This window comes from Heterocephalus glaber, unplaced genomic scaffold (assembly GCF_053883595.1).
Source record: "Heterocephalus glaber isolate CG9 unplaced genomic scaffold, H.glaber_assembly_v1.0 deba00001457, whole genome shotgun sequence".
In the NCBI taxonomy this organism is placed as follows: Eukaryota; Metazoa; Chordata; class Mammalia; order Rodentia; family Bathyergidae; genus Heterocephalus; species Heterocephalus glaber.
The window spans coordinates 31,173,470-31,194,374 of NW_028258305.1; the positions used below are offsets into that span (position 1 = coordinate 31,173,470).

At 34.6% G+C, this 20,905-nt stretch overlaps 1 protein-coding gene across 6 annotated transcripts in view; it reads left to right on the forward strand.

Moving 5' to 3' along the window:
* Prkd3 (protein kinase D3) overlaps positions 1 to 20,905 on the forward strand; it is a 76,863-nt gene that overhangs the window by 14,079 nt on the left and 41,879 nt on the right. For all 6 annotated transcript variants that reach the window (XM_013070180.3, XM_004839299.4, XM_087216133.1 and 3 more), the window contains exons 3-5: positions 16,987 to 17,125; positions 18,807 to 18,938; positions 20,067 to 20,224. In XM_013070180.3, coding sequence (XP_012925634.1) covers positions 16,987 to 17,125; positions 18,807 to 18,938; positions 20,067 to 20,224 — 429 coding nt within the window. The remainder of the gene's footprint in view (positions 1 to 16,986; positions 17,126 to 18,806; positions 18,939 to 20,066; positions 20,225 to 20,905) is intronic.

A 20,905-nucleotide genomic window follows, 5' to 3' on the forward strand; every position in this document is an offset into this window, starting at 1 on the left:
CGAACTTGGGACCTTATGCTTGTGAGGCAGGTGCTAGAACCACTGAGCTAAATCCCTGGCCCAGTAATGTTAGGATTTATAATACAATATGGAGTGATTATATCAAGGTAAAGTATCCAGCTCCTCAGATATATTTTTGTGATGAGAACATTTAAAGTTTACTCCTAGTAGTTGTGATATATACAATACTCAGCAATATTTATGCACAGTTACCACATTTTGCAGTAGACCTCCAAAAAATTAAACTTATTCCTCTTGTCTAATGACATTTTGTTCCCTTTGACTCTCATCTTCCCCATTTTCTCCACCCTTTAGCCTTTGGTAACCATCCACCATTTTACTCACTGCCTCTATGAATTCACTTGCTTTAGATTCTACATATAAGTGAGAAGAAGTAGTATTTCTGTGTTTGGCTTATTTTACTTAGCATAATGTTCTCCAGTTTTACTCATGACAGAATTTCTTCCTTTTGTAAGACTAAATAGTATTACATTTGTGTATGTATGTACTACATTTGCTTTATTTAACCTTTCATTCGTTTGAAGCACTTAGGTTGTGATTCCATAACTTGGTTATTGTGAATAGTGCTGCAGGGAATATGAGAGTGCAGACACCTTTCAACATACTCCTTTCCCTCCCTCCTTCCCTCCATTCCTTCCATTCCTTCCTTTCCTTCCTTCCTTTCTTTTTTCTTCCCGTCTTCATTTCCTGTTTCCTTTACTTTTTTCCCTTTCTTTCATGCTGGGAATTGAACCCAGAGCTCTTCCACATGTTAAGCATGCACTCTACCATTGAGCTACACACCCAGTCTCATTGTAAGGAAGAGCATGTATAATAAAATTTGCTATTTGCTTAATATTTGTCCCTTTTATTCTTGGGGACTTTTCTCCTTCCTTTTTTGCCTTTTTGGAATTATTTGACATAATTCCTTTTATCTCCACTGCAGTTTTTTTATTATATAGTCTCTAAAGTTTCTTTCAGCAAGTGTTTCTGTACAAGGGTCAGCAGCCTACATTCATTGGACAAATCTGGCTGTTTTGGTAAATAGTTATATGAGAACATAGCATGCTCATTCGTTATATATCTTCTATGGCTGCCTTTATTTTGCAATAGCAGAGTTTTGTACATGGCCCACCAAGCCTAAAATATTGCTTCTGTCATTTTACAGAGAATCCTTGCAAACCGTTACTCTAGTTAATGTACTGTTCATCTTTAACTTATTCTAGACTATCTTCAAACAATATCATAACCACGTTATGTGTAATGCAGTGTATACTCTGCAGCAGTATATTTCTATTTTCTTTTTGTTGTTATTGGTGCTATCATATTTTATTCCTACATAAATTCAGTTCTCATTATAGTGGTTATGTTCTATAGTCACTGCAAACAGTGAATTAGCAAATACTGAACCATTGCTCCTAGTAGAAATACAATTAGATTCCTGCAGGCCTTTGTTTACAGTATTTTTGTCAGTCCAAGATATACATTATTTTATATTTATTTCTGTTACCTTATTATAAGGTACCTTATTTCTTATACACTAATTCATTAACATTGTACTTGTGGCTAATAGCTCTATAACTCATGCTTCAGTAAAACTTTTTTAACTCAGCCAGATTTTAGAGCCCCTATTTTAATGGGATTTAACAGGCTTAAGGACCAGATAAATAATTATCTGAAGATTGGTTTTTCACATATATGAATTTTATATATATATATAAATTATGAGCTTGCTATCTCATTTTCCACTTACTGAAAACATGAATTTTAATCTTGTAATTCAAGAATTCATTGAAGTCTGTGTCTGATTATGAGTTAATAAGATAGTTGATTTTAGATAGAAAATAGATGTTACTAACTTCCCTTTTTCTAACTGGCAGTTTGTAGAGAGCCAAATGATATATAATTATCGCTTCTGTAGGTGTCATTATCTGCTATGGCTTTGCTTCAGTTGAACAAATATTTATGGTGCACCTATTTTTTTTTTTCAATCACAGTGCTAGATATTATGGAGACTCCCAAGATAAAAGACAAATTCCCTGCCCCTAATGATTTATGCTTCAGAAAAGATGAGTTAATGTCAAATTACTGTAATATAAAGTAAATCGTGATATGCTCTGAACAAAAAGTTATAAGATGATAAAACTGCTCAGAATTACTGCTTGTTGGGCAGTTATGAAAGCTTGTCTTAAACCTCACTTTTTGCTTTTGTTATTATTAACTATGGTACATCACCTGAGGAGGTAAATCTCAGCCATGGATAACGTAAGATAAGCTTAGCATCCTTAGTAGTCAGAAAGCAGAAAACTCTGTGCACCTATAGACTCTTTTTCAAGGTCAAATGAATAAATCATTGTGATTTTGCTTTCTAGTAAGTAGTATTGTAAATTGTAAATGAGCTAGATTTAGTTATTCAAGAACTTTATGGTGATGTCTGCCCTTGTTACCTTGGAGGTAACTAGACAAACATTTGTAGTACAGGTAAATGAAATAGTAATTGCTTATGTAAGGTATTATTGAAAGATTACTTACAAAATATTCCTTTCCTCTGCTGCAAACATAACACATTCTGTCTTATTAACTAGGCTTTTTGTGCTCATTGTTCCTCTGCTTTGAATACTCTTTCCCTGTCTTAATCCTCTACTTAGACTCAGAGCAAATATTTTTCTGTAACATGCTGTTCATACCATTGTGTTTTAACATCATTGTGCAAATTGTTATTGTCCCTTTACTTAATTGTGTGTACTATAAAACTAAACTTTCTGAGGCTAGATATGGTCACAGTAAGTTTTCAGTAAATATTTCTTGCTTGAATAAAGGAAGAAATTCATAAGGACCATTATGGTGTTGTAGTTAAAAATATGAGTTATTGGGGCCAGGGATTTAGCTCAGTGGCGCCGCACCTGCCTCCCAAGTACAAGGTCCTGAGTTCAATCCCTGATACCAAAACAAACAAACAAACAAACAAAATATGAGTTACTGGTCAAGCTGGGGTTTGTCTGTACCACTTAACTTAGATCATATGACCTTGGTTTTTTACCTGAAAAATGAGATTAAAAGTAGCATTCATCTCTTCTGCGGGTTTTTTTTTTTTTTTGGAGCAAAGAGAACTTATAGATACATAATTATTTGTTTCTAAAATACTGAGCCCAGTACTTAGCACAGAGCAATCACACAATAAATATTAGCTTATCAATAATATTACTTATTAATCTGATCTTAGTGGTTTCCAAACTAAAAAAAAAACCAAACCTTTAACCACTGTCCTTTAAGAGCCTTCTCTGTTGAAAATAATCTTAGTCAGTGGTGATCTAGAAATGACTGGAAGCTACTACCGATTAAGTTTATGTTAACTTTTGGTTTTATGCTTTATGGAATATATCAAAATTTGTTTCCTGCAGTCTTGAAGACAATTAATTTCTCTTGATCTTTATAGGTAAATTATTCACAATTGTCTGTTAGCTATACTGATACTCTTTTTCGTGTAGAAAATTAGAGGTTAATTGGTATATCAATTACACGATTTACTTAATCTTTTTGAGCTGCATGTGAAAACTTGTGATTATTAGAATAATGTATTCCTCAGGGTATAATGTGTTTTAGATTAATGGTGATTGTTTATGTAACTTACAAAATCTTAATTTTGAGTTCAGTTGATTCAATTAGACAGTTACTGTTGAGCAGTTAAGTGAATAAGCACACTTTTCTGTACTTCTGTGCCTTTAGGGTATTATATCTAATTTAATGAAAAGGAGATATTTCTCTATCGTATACCATTTCCAAGGATTAAACTGCCCATAGAGCCTGTAGAGCAACTGGGAACAGTTAAATGAGGTTATATATAAGATCTTTTGGTATTCCAAGGGGGGCAGTAAGTACATAGCTGTGTCCTTTAGGAAAATAATGATTAACAGTGTGAAAATTATCTCAAGAAATGGATAAACCCAAGTATAAATAAAATTTTAAAGTTTAAAGAGAATTTGAAAAATGATTGTCTTATGTTCCTGAAAAAGGAAGACTGATAATACATAATTTTTATTTCCCATTTTTTTTCTATTAAAGATCTTATTGAGAATCTTTTTACCCTGGCAGTGTTATTCTAAAATTTATCTGATATTTTTCTAAAGTTGACAAGATCATTAATTTTAAAATCTGAAAAATAAGAGAAAGAACAAGGATCCACAATAATTGAAATTATAAAACTACTTAACTGGAAATAGGCCATGATACATTTTATTTTATTTTATTATTTTTTGATACATTTTAAATATATGTCAAAGGATGATAAATAGAAATCTTTTTTCTGGTTTTGTTTAGAAGGTCAGTTTTAAGCAGGCAAAGGAGTCCTAACATATGTCCCCCTAATACTTGATACCAAGTTAAATTTCCGAGAAATTAAAGGTTAAATATGAAAACTCAAAGGAAAATGAATATGAAATGAAATTGACTCTTAAACTTTGAACAGTGAGATAACTCTCAGGTATCATGTTCAATTGGGGGAAAAATTAAATTGATATTCCTGGAGGAGGAGTATATATGACAATCTCAGATATAGAGGACAATGATTTAAAGCTTAAAAACTAGATTTTTTTCTAACAAAGATAATGTACAACACAGCGAGGGTTTTTTTAATTCTAAGAAAATACCTCTTCAACAAATCATTTTTAGTTGCGTTTTCTAAAATCTTGGAAATGACCAAAAGTGGTCATTCTTTGAATTTCATCCAATTTCATTACACATCATGAGGGTGGAGTAGGGTGGAGTTTCTTTTGTTGTTGTTGTTGTTAGCATAAGCCAAAATTTAGCTTCCTTTCTTTGAAGCTTTGAAACCCTTCCAACATTTATGTACATTGAGATTGGTGCTGTTTTCCTCAGCTCTTAGGCTCAGAAATGCCTTATTCTCTAAAGGACACATTCTGCTTGCGCTTAACCCTAAAAACATGATGCTACAAATAATCCGTGGAAGTAACTGGTTACATTAATGAAACATTTTCATTTGTCAGCAAAAAGAGAGATATGAACAGATAAACACTGTTTCTTGTGTCTGTGCTTTCGTCATCGAAACTGTGCTGCTCCTGCTAATTTAGATTGCTGTTTAGTTTGTGTTCTTCCTGGGATTGTGCAAACCAGTTTCTTTTCTAGAATGTTCTGAAATTCTGTTATTCACTACCTGAGGGCACAAGTGAACTTTTTCCTTATTCTATGTAAGAATGTGAATTAGACCTTTTTCTATTTTATTGGCAAATGTTACGGTCTGAGTATCTAACTTTAATGAATAAAATCAAGTTAAACTCAAGGTTCTCAACCGGGAGATTTTGACCTCTGGTGGATCATTTGGCAAACTTCGTTTTGTTCTGTTTTGGACCTTGCACATGCTAAACAAGCACCCTATCACTGAGCCATATCCTCAGCCCTTGGTTTTTTGTTTTGTTTCATTTTTTGGTTTTTTTCAGTGCTGGGAATCAAACCCACGCCTGGGTGAGAATTGCACTAGAATTTAGTGGGTGTGGGGCAGGGAAGCTGCTAGAATGCACCGGAGAACCCCCACAACAGTTATCTGGCCTAGAATGTTAATACTGAGGTTAAAAACCCAAATTAAAAGTCAGACCTGGTGGTAGAGACCTGTAATTCCAGCACTGTATGAGGCTGAGGCAGGAATATTATAATTTCAGGTCCAACCTGGGCACTTTAGTAGTGTAGGTAGACCATGCCTCCAAATAAAAAAAATAAGCTGGAGATGTAGCTCAGTGTGAAAGCCCTGGATTCAGTACCCTGTACCAAAAATAAACAAAAACAGATATCTGAGTTAAATTAATGCAGAAATTTTTATTTCTGAAGTTTGAAGAAGTCTAAAACTTCTGTTAGTGCTATTTTGTAGGATCTCGGTAAATTAGGGAATGTGAATATTTCCTAGATTAAAATCTAAATGTCAAGTATAGCTTGAGCTCTTTCCAAAAGGATTCCTAGTTTGGCTTGGGAATTTTTGTTTAAGAATAGTCCAGTTTCTTTAATGAGTATTTTAACTCTTTTTTGAGTTAAACAATGAATAAAATTTTAACCAGTATATAAGATTCTTACTGTTTTTTTCTTCACCTGTTTCTGTTTTATTTTTGTGGTGCAGGGGATTGAACCCAGGATTTCATGCATGCCAAGCACATACTCTGTCATTGAAATTCATCCCCAGATTACTGTTTCTTTAGTTTATAAGGCGAAATTGACACAAACAAGATCTTTGCCATCTAGAAGTTCAAAACTGAAGAGACTTCCTTTTTACTAAAACTCAAAGAACTAATGGTACTTGCAATCAGCCAATTTGTTACAAGTTAACAAATCTAAACAGCAGGTAGAACTGAAATAGATCCAAGTTGAAATGTGCTGATCAAATCTGCAGGTAGGAGGCTAAGTAGCAAGTCAGATTAGAAGTGAGCAGATCAGGGCCGGGGATTTAGCTCAGTGGTTCCGCTGCCTGCCTTGCAAGCATAAGGTCCTGAGTTCGATCCCCGGTATCCCCCCAAAAAACCTCTAGAAGTGAGCAAATCATTACTGAGGGAATAAGCCAAAAGCCTGGCCCTTTTACAGTGATTGTTCATGGATGGATTCCAAATGTTAAAATTCTGCATATTAGCTTTGTTATTAGTGCATTTAAAAAGGAAAGATGACAAAGTATAATATCTCAAGAGAGTTTTGGAATTCAAGAGACAGCGTAGGGATATAAATCTTTATTCTCTCACATTTTGTTTTGTAATGGTAGGTCCTGTTTAAATCATTTAACTTCTGATCCTTAGTTTTCTCCTCTTTGAAGCTAGAATTTTAATACCTATCTCCATTAACAAAATTATGGTGATTAAATGTAAAGAAAGCCCTTAATACAATGTCTGACACATAGAGTGGTCAAAAATAGTAATGCCTGTGGTTGCAAAATCTCTTTAAATCTGGAAAGATCATTGGTCCTGTATAGGTCTTAAAACTAATAAATACCAAAGCATGTATAGCAGCCTACCAACATTTAACACTGCTTTACCATTACTTTTTGATTTTAGCATTTGACATAATAAAATAAGGAGTAGGTGTTTATTAAAGGACAAGGATTAGAAATTTGTTTAGGAATTTTCAGGAAATTAAATATGATCACCTATGCAAGGTGCTTTGTAGTTTCTGATGCATAATGACTATATTCTACACCTTTTTGCTTTCATATTGCCAGAAGGCTTAGAAAATATTTTTATAATGCTGTTACTGCTATTAATTTGTAAGTGAATGTAGTAGATGGGAGTAATGAGAAAGAAAATTGGCAGAAAGTAATTGATTTTAAGATATGATGGTATTTAGCAAAATTGAAATTATTCTGACTAAAGCTTTAGGTGATTTTAAACATTTGGTTTTAGTTTTGACTGTTTATATGATTCTAGACCTAAAGTCTGTGGCATATGCAGCTTAATTTAGAAGTGATTTTGGTCTCTCTGACTGAGTACATTGTTTCTGTAGACATGGATTGGATATAATTTTCAGGTTCTGCCAAAGTAGAGTGAAAACTCCAGCTGCATCTTTTGTTTTCTAGAAAACAGTTGTCATTCTCTGTGTTTTGTCTACCTCATTCTGCTGCAGCTGTGTTGTATTGGTGTGGTGACATTCTATTCTTTATCCCTACATTTTTCATCTAGGAAAAATAGTGACAGGCAGCCATTACTAATCTGGAGGCTTGAACAGGAAGAAGAAAAAATTTGTTTTAAACTTAGGTTAAAATCTTGGCTAGAACAGAAGGTCTCAGAAAGTTTGAATTAACTAATAACAAAACAAGAAAAAAGAGAAGGAAAAAAATTAGCTAAAAGGCAGGTTTTAAATAAAGCAGCTCTTCTGGTATGCCATATCCAGAAAAATCTGAGTTGAAGATTAATGTTGAAACATAAGAATAAATTCAAGTACATGTTGAATAATGTTTTACTAACTCATCTAGACTTCAGTGCTTTATATTTCTGTATAGAAACAGTCATTGAGAGTCTTCAATTAAATACTTGACAAAAATTGATACTAACTTTAATATGAGACCTATTTCTAGGGAATTTGCTAGTGCTTAAATTAGTTGCTTAGTATTCAACAAATTTTGTTTAATAAATGCCTATTAACTAAGTTCTAGGTTCTTGGGGATTCTGGAGAAAACCTAGAAAGAGAACATCTTCCACTTCTTTACTACTTTTTGGTTTATATTTCAAAAGACCTACTGTGAAGATTTCCTTGGCATCAAATTAAAATCACCTTGGTACTCAGTGCCTCTCAAGTGTGTGTCTGTGATGCTAAAAATGTTCTGTGTATTGGGTGTGTGATATATTGACACACACACACATACACACACACACATAAAGTCATCAGACCTCTGATTGGGGTTAGTGTACTTTACTCATTATACCTGAAATAACTTTACAAAAATGAAAATGTATGTTAAAACTCCAGTGGTTTCCCACTGCATTTAGAATAAAACTTGTACCCTTCTAAAAGTGTCCAGTGCCAAATTACTTATTTGAATAATGTTAAATGCCAGAGCTCTTTATTAATATACAAAAATTGTTTTGACCACATTAAAGACTTTGAACTTCATACCACATCTAACATTTTACTGACAGAATTTTAATGATACAAGCTTAAATTACTTGCCTTAAAGAACTGTCAAAATAGTTGTTGCTTGAAAGAATTTAAATATTGAGATCTTTTACTTACTACAGGTGTAAGTTAATAATATGAAAATCAATTTCTATAAAATAGTTGTAGAACAATAACATTTTTTTAATTCTTGAAGCTATCTTTAATGCAAAAGCCAAGGGAATGCATGGGAGTGGGAATTTGATAACTTGATAAAATTTGTTCCTTTCTCATATGAATTGGGATCATTAGGACTTCATTTTGCACAATCAAGAGGAGTTGTTGATCCCATCTTTAGAAAGAAAACTGGAAAAGAGGTGAGAGTGTTAGAAAGAGGCCAAATCAAATGCCAGTTTCACTTCTGCTCTGCAAGTTCCTTTGCTGTTCAGTCCTCTCTCTTTTAATCAAGGCTGAAGTGGTCTAGGGAAGGAAATATGGCCTTGTCTAGTTTTTAGAAGGCTGTCAACTTCCTTCCACATTTCCCAGACTCTCTATACTTCTTGGCTCCATTATTCTCTACAGCAAGATTTTTCAACTTTATCATGGACATTTTGGGCCAAATAATTGTGCTCTAGTGGCTGTCCTGTGCATTCTACAATGTTTTATCCAGTAAATGCCAGCAGCTCAAGTTGTGTAAACCAAAAATGTCTTAAGACAAAGACACATATTCTCTGGGGTAAAATATCCCAGTTGAGTACCACTGCCCTAGAGGAATATAATAAATCAGAGCCAGTTACCATTACTGACAGTTCCCACATCTGCTGCTCTTCTAGTCTTGCTCCCTGTGACAGCTGGCCTTTTTTTTTTTTCCATGAAAACTGTTACGGCTTGTATCTAGATGTCTCCTCTAAGCCTCGTGCTTCACATAGGGGCATTTGGGGAGGTAGTTTGAAGTAGGGGGTCTGGATATGGATTAAAGGTATGATAACTAAATTAGTCCTCTGATTGATTTAGCATTGTTCTGGGTGTGGGTAGTAGGAAGCCCCTATGAGTGGCACCCCCCCAATAGGCTTGCAGTCACAGTGGGATAAAAGGGAAAGGGAAGCTTTCTGCTTGCTGCTTTGTTACCTCCTGCCTGCTTTACCATGGAGTGTTTCTCCTCTGCAGTGCCCTTCTGCCGGGCCTGCCTTGGAGCCAGCTGACTGTGTGGACTGAAACCTCTACAAACTGTGGGCTGAAATAAACCTTTCCCCCTTTAACTTGTGGGTGTCAGGTATTGTGTTTCAGTGCCGAGAACAGTAAGAATAAAATGTTTAGAAGGCACATGCACCAAAACTGCAATAGTATAATAGTTGCTGACCCCCTCCCCCGACCATGTCTTTACTGGGAATTGAATCCAGTTCCTTTGTACTAATTTGCATCCTTGGCCCTTTTTTTAAATTTTGAGATGGGGATCTCACTAAATTGCCCAGGCTTGGCTTAAATTTGTGGTTCCCCTGCCTTAGTCTTCTAGAGTGCTAAAATTACAGATGTGCACCACCATGCCCAGCTAATACCAGTTCATTTTGAGAAATTCCACATCCATACTTTGAAATACAAAGTGGCTTCTTTTATGGCTTTTGATATATTGTTTAGGACTTTTTAAGGGTCTCCCACATAATAATCATTCTGAAAAAAATCATTCAGGAATACTTGGATTTAGAGTTTTAAAGATCAGCAATCCATTAAAAATAGGCAAAGAATGTGAATAGCTAACAGAAAAAGAAATACACGTCTCCTAAGCATATGAAAAATGTTCAACTTCTTAAATACAAATTAAAGCTACATAGAAATACCATTTTTCACTTAAGATCAACAAAGTTGATAGTGTACTGTAAAACAAGATGTAGATGAAACAAACTCTTAATATATTGCTTGCAGAACTATAAATTGGCATAGCCACCATAAAGAGCAATTTGGCAGTATCTTAAAATCTTAAACATGTGTGTACTTTGACCCAGAAAATCTTTTAGAAAAGTTGTTCCTTACAAACACTCGAAATGTGAAAAAATACATGCATACAAAATTATTCATTGGGTATTATTTATTATAACAAAATACTGGAAACAGTAATAGCTAAGGTTCATATAGCACTCAGCTCATCAAGTGTTCTAAACTCTGTCTAGGTTAACTTGTTTAATTCTCAAGGTTGTGAAGTATGCACTGTTTTACAGGAACTAGTCTACACAGCTGTAGAAAAAGAAAAAATAAACATTCTTTGTTAAACGAATGATCTCTAAAATATATTCCTAGGTAAAAAACTTTTAAAGCCAAGGTAGAGAACACACTGTAACAGTGTACCTACCATTTATACTGTGCTACCATTTATGTAAAAATGGAAAAGATACATGCATTTTTTACTTCATTGCATAGAAAGTATTTCAGAAGGATTCAAGAAAACTGGCAATGTTATTGATTACAGGGAGGATAATTAGTTAAGTAGGTCATAGATTGTACCCTCTGTTCTTTTTACCTTTTGAATGTTGAATCATGAAATAAATTGCCTATTCAAAAATATTTTTTAAAATTGTATTTTATACCAAAATATAAAGTAAATATTCATGAGTCCATACTGATATGTATAAATGACTGAATAAACAAAGAATAGGGTAGAATAATCTCTCATGTAGAAGAATTCCAAATACTTCGTGTAGGTACTCCATCTTCAAGGAAAGAGAATGTAACTTTCCTTTCCTTAAGTGGGGTTTGCTCAGAGTGATTTAATTCCAAAGATTATGGTATGGAAAGAGGATGGGGGAGTGACTTTCCAGTAGAGAAACCTGGCAAACACTACCTCAGTCAACATCAGTGATGTCATGTTGATAGTAGGTACCCTTGATAGGATGTAATGAGGGTGGCACTTTACCTCTGTGGTCTGCCCCTCCAAAACCCATAACCATTGTTTAATCGTGAGGAAAAACATCAGACAATTCCAGTAATGAGGCATCCTATAAAATTCCTGCCCCGTACTTGTCAAAACATGAGCATTAAAAACCAATAAGGTCTGAGAAACTGTCACAGCTAAAAAAGATCTAAGGGTACATGACAGCTAAAGGTAACATAGTGTCATTAATGAGATTCTGGAACAGAGAAAGGACATGAAGTAAAAACTAAGTAAATCTAAATGAAATATGTGCTGTATTTGGTAGTAACATCAGTATTGGGTCATTAAGTTATAGAGTAAAATGTTAATGCAGTAATTTTATTATTTGAATTTTTCTACTAAAACTTTTTAAAATGGAATAATAAATACACTGAATAATATTTTTAAAAATAAATTTTAAATTCAGATGTCCATTTGGAAGGAAAGCTTGAGCATTTTTTGTTTCAGATTTTAAGCTCCATGGATGGTTCTGATGTATGGCCAAAGTTGACATATTTTAGGGTCTCACTCCTGCTTGAAAACCTAATTACTGAATTTTTAAGAATCATGAACAGTAAATCCCTGTATATTCAATTAATTAGCAGGTTGTGTTTTGTTAATTTTGTATAATTATGTAGGCCTTTTAAAAGTGTGTGTTCATGCATTATTTCCTGTGTATTTTTTAGAGGCTTATCTTTAATATCTTCATTCAAACTTATTTTTTTATGGATTATCTACCATGTTTTCTGATATTCAGTGGCAATGTTTAATCTTTTCTTGCTTTTTTTTTAAGGCAGTATTTTCTGTTACTTCATTTAGTTCTGACTCTTGCATTCAGATAATTCCTGAGTATCTTACCAAACACACCTATCAGTTAAAAAAATCTGTACCAGGCTGGTTATAACTTTTCTCTTCAGAACTCTGTAATCTGTCAATTTAATAGATGAATATAGTTATGAAAACATTTGCTAGCCTTATCATAGGGCTTTCTGGCCTCTGATACACAAATGTTTATTTTAAATGTACACTTGTAATGTTCCCTTTTAATTTTTTTTTACTTTTGGGTCTAATACTGATTTCATGTTATTATTATTCACTCAGTCATGAGTCTATTAAGAAGATCGTTTTGTATTTGTTTTTTCCAAGCCATTAATGTATTACTTGAATGCTGTTTTCTTTCTGTCATTGTTGTGTTTATTATTCAGTTCTTCGGTAATAATTATTTGGATATTGGGCTTATGTATTGGTGATCCCTATGAGTTATCAGAGAAGTGTTGTCTCTTTTTGTTTCTCATTATAATAATCTAAACTTTCCTGACCCATAGCTTCAACTTTCCTTCAGGAGTTTATGCTGATCTTTTCCTGTTCCAGTTCCTGTACATAGTACTGTCAGCATAATCTTTTTAAAATAACATTTAACCATGTTATTTCCTTACTTTGGATATAGCATAATAATGTGAACCAATAGCATTTATTGATCACAAGACTAAGGATTATGTAGTCATCAAGAAATCTAATTTTGAGCAGGGTGTGGTCACACAGGCCTGTAATCCTATCACTCGAGAGGCTGAGGCAGGAGGATCACAGTGAGTTCAAGGCCAGCCTGGGCTACATAGTTCAGGGCCAGCCTGAACTACAAAGGGAAACCCTACCTCAAAAAAACAAAACAACAACCAAAAAATTAATTTTAATAAATACCCTATAAAGCCAGTACTTCTGTTACTCCCATTTTATAAACAAGAAACTTATGTGGAAAAGTAACACAAATTAATCTGAGAAGTTATATGTAATAGGTGCCAAAGCTTAAACCAGCTCTGTTGACTCCAGGTTTGTTAGTATGGCCCCAGTCAGGCCCCAAGTGCCCTTGTGCACTCTTTCTACTACCCAGCTCTTCCCACCTTGTTCTTCAGTAACTAGGCTGTGCTCAACTTTATTCTCAATGTTGACACATTTTTATTTTCAGCCTGTGGAAACCCTGCTTCTTCTCCCTCCTCTAGTATTGGGGATTGAATGGAACCCAGGAGCTTGCTCATGCTAGGCAGGTGCACCACTACAGAGCATGAGCCCTCTTAAATCTTCCTCTGAGACAGGACCCTGCTGAGATGCCCAGATTGGGCTTGAAAGTCCCAGCCTCCAGAGTGGCCAGGGCTGCAGGCCTGTGCCCAGCCCGCTTTCTCTTCTTTCACACTTCTGCCCAAGTGTCCCCATACTTCCCACTTAGTTATTTGCTCCTATTCTAGAATTTTGTTTATAGTTCATTTTTTAGTTTGCCTTATGATGTATGATACTGTATTTCCATCTTCCTACTAAATTGCAAGATAAGGACGGTTTACTTTTTTAAAAACTATAGGGCCAATACGTTGCACTTAGCAGCCATGCAAGAAATAGGACTTTTAAAAATCAATTTCATTCATATAAAATTTGTTAGAGATTTTGTTTTTTTAAGAATAGAATGTGGAATCCTTTGTTATTAATCCTGAAATTGTTTCAGTTTAAGAAAATATTTCATTCTCCAATATAAAATTTTGTGAATTCTAATATTAAAATCTAAATAAAAATTTAGTATATAATTTTAAAATTTTGTATTTTACTTTTTTCAGTTGACTAGAGAGATGGAAAAGATTTTTTTCTAATGACAAAATTAAACTCACAAAACAAGAGGAAGCTGGGTTGGTTTCTGTACCTAAAACACCTGTCATAAAATAGACTGATACTAAAAGTGGTGTACAAATTTAGCTATTTTTTTCCATTGGATAAAATAAATAAGAAAACATGATTAACTACATGATCAGGTTGTTCATGTTATGAAACCAATCAGAAATTTCTTTCATGGGTCTTCACAGAGCAGGGCTACCATGTGAAGCAGGTAAATCACATGTCAGCACCATCCCTGCAAAAAGTGCATTTACAGTTTAATGTGACTGATTCTTATCAGGCTGCTCAACCCAGGTCTTATATGGCCTGACATACTTTATAGTTTTAATGATTAAAAGTTATTCTACAAGAGGCTAAAAGGCCAGTGAGTTTATAATTTTTGAGACCTGAAATTTTTTCCAGAACAGCATGTCCCAAGGCCCTGGTAGTTTCAAAGATGGGCTCATTTTTTAATAATTGATTGGAAAACCATGCATGGTTATTTTGTAAATTCTCTCTTAACTTCAAATAATTTGCTTTTTATATTAGACATTTATCTTCATATTTTAGTCTGCATACTAATCCCCAGAGTCTCTTGGCACACTAGCGTCACAAAATGTAGAAGCCTTGAAATACTACAAAGAAACAGGCCATATGTGAGCAAATCTGCAAGTCTCTTGCTTTGGTCAGAGATTTTTCTAAAAGAAAGGTAAAGTAATAAGCCCATGTGTTTAGAATTACAGTGAGTAGACTTAAAAAAGGTAGTAGACATATAACTATTTGTTTCACAAATAATACAATAATTCTCAAATAATAAATATTTAGGCAGCTTGCAGTATGTCATAAAAAATTTAAATTCATTACATGCCAATAGTAGAGAATATGTGTTAGAATTCACTAAAAGTGAAAATAGACTTACCAATAACACTGCATATGAATAATTCAACAACATTTTCATGACATCTAATTGCCAAAATGTTAAGTCTGGAAATGTTTTGTAGGCAGAGATTACAATAAAAGCCAATTCAATGAAATTAAAATTTTTAATTTTATGTAAAACTCAAATTATGGGTTGCACACAAATATGCTTGTCATGAAAATGTGGTACTTCTTGGCATAATCTGTGTATTTGCATGGCAGGACAGAAGTGATTAAGAAACTGAGGAAAATAAAGTTTAATGAGATTCTCCATTCAGTGATGAGGCTTCTCTGGGTGAAGATGACCTGGACACTCCCCTCTCTGTGTTATCAGAGCTGGAGCTACTCTGTGTTTAATTTCAGTACTTTTTACAGACATAATGGTACTGTCTTTTGTAAGATGCTAGTTGTGAAATACAGTTAATTGCATACAGTAAAAAAATCTGTGATTAAAACATTTATATATTGGGGCCGGGGATTTTGCTTAGTGGTTCCGTCACCTGCCTCGAAAGCGCAAGGTCCTGAGTTCAATCCCCAGTGCCACAAAAAAAAAATTTATATACCTCAAAAATAAAAGATAGTAGATAAATATTAATATTACACTGGTAGTGAACCTATGGCACACATGCTGCAGCATGCTGTTTGTTATCATTGAAAGCTCTAAAAGGTTCGCCATGACGGTACTAGAATAAGAATATTGTAGGGATATTGGAATCAGTACTCTTGTGACTGTAGTTTGAAAATTACTGGTATTCTAGCCTTGTTCGATCAAATTTACCAGAATAGTGGATTGTTCTATATCTGCACCATCTAGTTCCATAGCCTGTAGTCAAGGTAGCAGTTGGGTGCTTATAATATTGCTAAAGTGATTGAGGAACTAAACTTTTAATTTTACTTTTTTCATATTTAAATAACTTCATGTGATTAGTAGCTGTGTTAGTCAACTTCTTATTGCTATAAAAAATACCTGACATGGGGCTAGGGATTTAGCTCAGTGATTCTGCTGCCTGCCTTGCAAGCACAAGGTCCCAAGTTCGATCCCTGGTACAAAAAAAAAAAAAATACCTGACATGATCAACTTAGAAAAGCTTTATTTTGGCTCTCAGTTTTAGAGGTTCCAGTCCATGATTAGTTGGTTCTGTTGCTTCAGGCAAGGTAATAAATTATGGCAAGAGCATATAGCAGAGCAGAACCGAACACCTCATGGTGACAGAGCAAGAGTGCGTGAGAGAGACTGGAGTACCAAAATCCCCTTCACGGACATATCCCCAGTGACCTGAAGAGCCCCCGCAAAGGGCTCCAACACAACCTCCCAATAGTACCCTGATGACCAAGGCTTTAATAATACATGAAACATTGGGGAACAAATGATAGCAGTGGCTAACCACTAGACAGTGCAGTCCTAAAGAATGAAAAAAGGATTGCTTGTGTAGGCCATCTAAAAATAGAGTAACATAGCTAGGCATAGTGGCACACGCCCGTAATCCCATCTCTCAAGAGACTAAGGCAGGAGTATTGTAAATTCAAGCCCAGCCTGGGCTATTTAGTGACATCACTAGACCCTGTCTCAAAATAACAATTTAAAAAGGGCTGGGAATGTAGCTCAGTGCAAAGGCCCTGGCTTCAGTCCCTGGTACTAACAAGAAAGAGAGATAGAAGGAGGGAAGGAAAAAGGGCAGTAAGTTGAAGATTGTATTCTCCACCAACTGTTTAGATAGTCTTTTTTTTCTAAGAGATACATGTTTCAAGGTAATTATTAATTATTTATTTGTAAATTTATTTTTCTGTATCTGAACTTTAAAATCAGACAGGATGCTTGAGTACATGGATCACATTTAGATACAATATTAATGTAGCTGTTAGCTAAAACATTGTATTTACAATTCTTTCATAACATTGAAGCATAACATAAAAATGGAAAGCTATGGGTATATTAATACAGGACCATTTTCCCACAGTTTCCAGAGTGTGGATTCTTTGGCATGTATGAAAAAATTCTTCTCTTCCGCCATGACATGAACTCTGAAAATATTTTGCAGCTGATTACCTCAGCAGATGAAATACATGAAGGAGATCTAGTAGAAGTTGTTCTGTCAGGTAAGTAAATAGCTCCTTTTATTTTTTTCTCTTTTTATTTTTTTTTCAGAGTTTAATATTCTGTACTAAATGCTGTGTTCTATTACACTTAATCTTGGTACTATACAGTTGCCTACTCCTTTCAATTATGTTACTGTGTGTTTTTTTGTTTGTTTGTTTTTACTTTCAGGAAAGTTAGATCACAGATGGGAAAGTAGGAAAATGAACTGTGACTCACTTGAGTGTTACTAAGCCAAAGGAATTATCAGCTGAACTGGAAGGGAAATATATTCTTTCTCTCTGAGTTGAAGAAATGAAACAGTATTAAAATTCTATTACAGTTGAGAATTGAGAGTTAGGAAAGAAAATTAGGAAAAGTGGAAAAACACTGAACCATATAGAAGAAGAAGTGACAATATTTGCTGTTTTCATGTCTTACATTCTTCTCTTTTTGTTTCCAGTGGGATTTCTCCTTTTCCTACTTTACTCATTCTTGTCATTCCTTATTCCTTAACTCCTGCTATTTCCACTATTAGCCAACAGCATGTGGACAGGATTGTTTGTGAGGAGTATAAAGGAAGAGAGGAAGCTATAATGATGCACACAGTAGGTCTGCAATGCTTTTTTGGCAAGAAAGGGGGATTGTTGGGAGAAAGGAAGCAAGCTGGCTCCCCAAGGGTTCAGAGCCCTGCTATCACTTTTCCCTCCACCAGTACTCACTTGTTCTTGAGATACTCTTAAAATTTCAATTCATCTTCTACTTCTAATCCTGTTCATCTAGCTCCCCTGCGTGCACTTGTCTTCTACACCACAACAGCAGACCATCTCTATACTTCCTATTCTTTATCTTCCTCTTCACTCATGAAGGACTTGACTCCCTGTCTTCCCTGAAGATCATACTCCTATCCATCCCTTTTTGCTATGGATCTGTCATCAGGTCACAGGGACATGCTTAATGACTTGCAGGCTGATGTGGGAGGAAGATTTCTGTGTCCTGTTGTTCATTGAAGGGAAAGTCTTTTTCTCTTAACCACTAGGACTATGGAGAACAGACAGAATGTTCTGTCTCCAGAATGGGATCCTAAGTTAGAACTCAGTATCTTTTCCCACAGAAGTATTACAATAAATTAAAGTTAGGTTCCACAGGTTGTTTTTTTGTTTTGCTGGGGAGGAGGGCAGGTACTATTTTTCCCCCTACCATGTTTTTACTTTTTACTTTAGTGTTCTATATCCCAGTTTATAATAAGCTAAAGAGTTTTGGAGCAGATATTTTTGTTTTTATGGACAGGTCCCACTATAGCCTGGACTAGCCTCAAATGTGATAACTTTCTTCAGACTCCTAAGTGCTGGAATTACAGGCATGTACTGCAGTGCTCAGCACTAAACAGTTTTTAATTGACTGACATAGAGCTAACAGCTATTTGCAGTCTTGTCATTCTGAGAAAGCACTTTTGGAGATCCAAATACCTAGCCTACAGACCTTCAAGGTGAATTGGAGCTCAACTTATTTGAAGCTGGGAAACTTCCTAGAGTTTAAAAATCAGTTTTTTAAATTCACAGTATTAAATCCCCAAAATAGTTTATTTTTATGGTCAGATGAAACTTTTAGGAAAAGAATATTCTATGTTTTGACAAAATGGTGAGCATTCCTACTCGCTTTGCAATTACAAATAAAAAATTTAATGCTTCTCTTTTTTAAAAGCTTTGGCCACAGTAGAAGACTTCCAGATTCGTCCACATACTCTATATGTACATTCTTACAAAGCTCCTACTTTTTGTGATTATTGTGGTGAGATGCTCTGGGGATTGGTACGTCAGGGGCTAAAATGTGAAGGTATGTGTTTTAAAATTTTTATAGTCATTTGAAAGAGTATGTCACATTTCCATTTTTTTATTATCAATGAAAAACCAAGATCAGGATAAGTGTTAAGGCAGTATCCAACTTTACAATTGCAGAGATCAGGATTCTGGACCTACCTCTGCTACCTACTTCTTCCTATCCTGAGGCAAGTTCCTAGTCCTCTTTGAGGACTGATTTCTATATAAATATGTTCTACCTTACCAGTTTCATAACTGGTTAAATAAGGTAAATGGATAGAACATTTGATACAAAGCAGTGGCTCAGTAAATACTAAACTCCTTACTTACCATATCAACTTTTTAGAAAGTTCACTGACTTCCTTATCTTTTTAGAAAGTTAAATCTCTTGTATGCAACAACAAAATTGTCAAAGATTTTCTGAATTAGCATTACTGGGGGGTAGGCTGCAGATATACATTTAGATTAAGGAGCAGTCTTCTATGTGGAGAGCCAATAAACTTTTTTCTGTAAAAGATCAGAGAGTAAATATCTTAAGCTTCACAGGCCATATGGTCTCTGTTGTGACGAAACTCTGTTATTGTAATGTGAAACTAACCATAAAATACAAATGGCATGGCTGTTATCCAGTAAAACTTGTATTTATAAATACTAAAATTCAGGTTTTATATAATTTCTCATTATGGGAAGTATTTATTACACAGGACAGTTTGCTGCTAACTAGTGTTTTAAGCCACTGGTTCTCAAAATTTACCAAGTATCAGAAAACTTTGCTAGCCCCCATACCCAGAGTTTCTAATTCGGTAAATCTAGAGTAAAGCCCAGTAATTTACATTTCTAACACATTCCTAGTTGATTGCTTTAGGGACTACAAAATCCACTGTTCCAGCTAACTTAACCTTTCTAAATACACATTTCTCCCTACATATTATTCTTGTTCAATTTATAAACTTTCACTCAGACCTTCTCATACTGGTTTTTATTTAGGATAGTATTGTTGCCGAGAAAATAAATAAAAGAAGCACTAATTTTTATATTTTACTCTTAACCAATAATCTTACGTTTTGCTTTTTAAAATATAATAATATAATATAATAATCTATAATATAATAATCTTACATTTTGCTTTTTAAAATATGTTTAGGCTGTGGATTAAATTATCATAAAAGATGTGCCTTCAAGATTCCAAATAACTGTAGTGGAGTAAGAAAGAGACGTCTGTCAAATGTGTCTCTCCCAGGACCTGGCCTCACAGTTCCAAGACCTCTCCAGCCTGAATGTGTACCTCTGCTCAGTGAAGAGGTATGTATTCTAAGGTAATAGGACATTTTACTAGTTATTCCTAGTGCTTCTATAGGATATAGAAGAGCATGTGCTTTACCTGTCTTCTAGGCAGCTCTCAATTCAGTCAAATTGACAGCCAAGATTAACCATCACAGAAACCTTTGTATGCTTTATATTCCTGAAAGTCTGTACTGCTCTAACATTTCCTAGACACTCCCTTGTTCCCCCTTACTTTGCTCTTATTGTTGCCCATCCTACATGGTTTTTCCAGATCTACCTCAAAAGCTACTTTTCCTAATTTTCCACTGCCCTAGAAAAATATGAATGGCATTGTATTTTTCAAACCTTTCTAATTGTGTGTGTAACATTCTACCTAATATAATGTTTGTGTCTTTCCCAATGTTAGTTCTTTCCCAAAGAGTTTAGGATTAGAGAAGCTAATACTTTTGTCTTTATGTGCCCCATTGTACCCAACACAATGCCTGTAGGTACTTACTAGTACTTGTTAACAAATGAATGAATGACTCCATTGATCCTCACAATATGGGGTATATCAGATGTGTTACACATAAGACAGTGGACACACAAAATGGCTTAGTGACTTGTCTGAAGTCAAAAAGAAAATTAATAGATATTAGAGTTAAACCCAGATCTCATTAATCTTCTGTGATTTTTCCCTGCTAATATATTGTGCCTCTC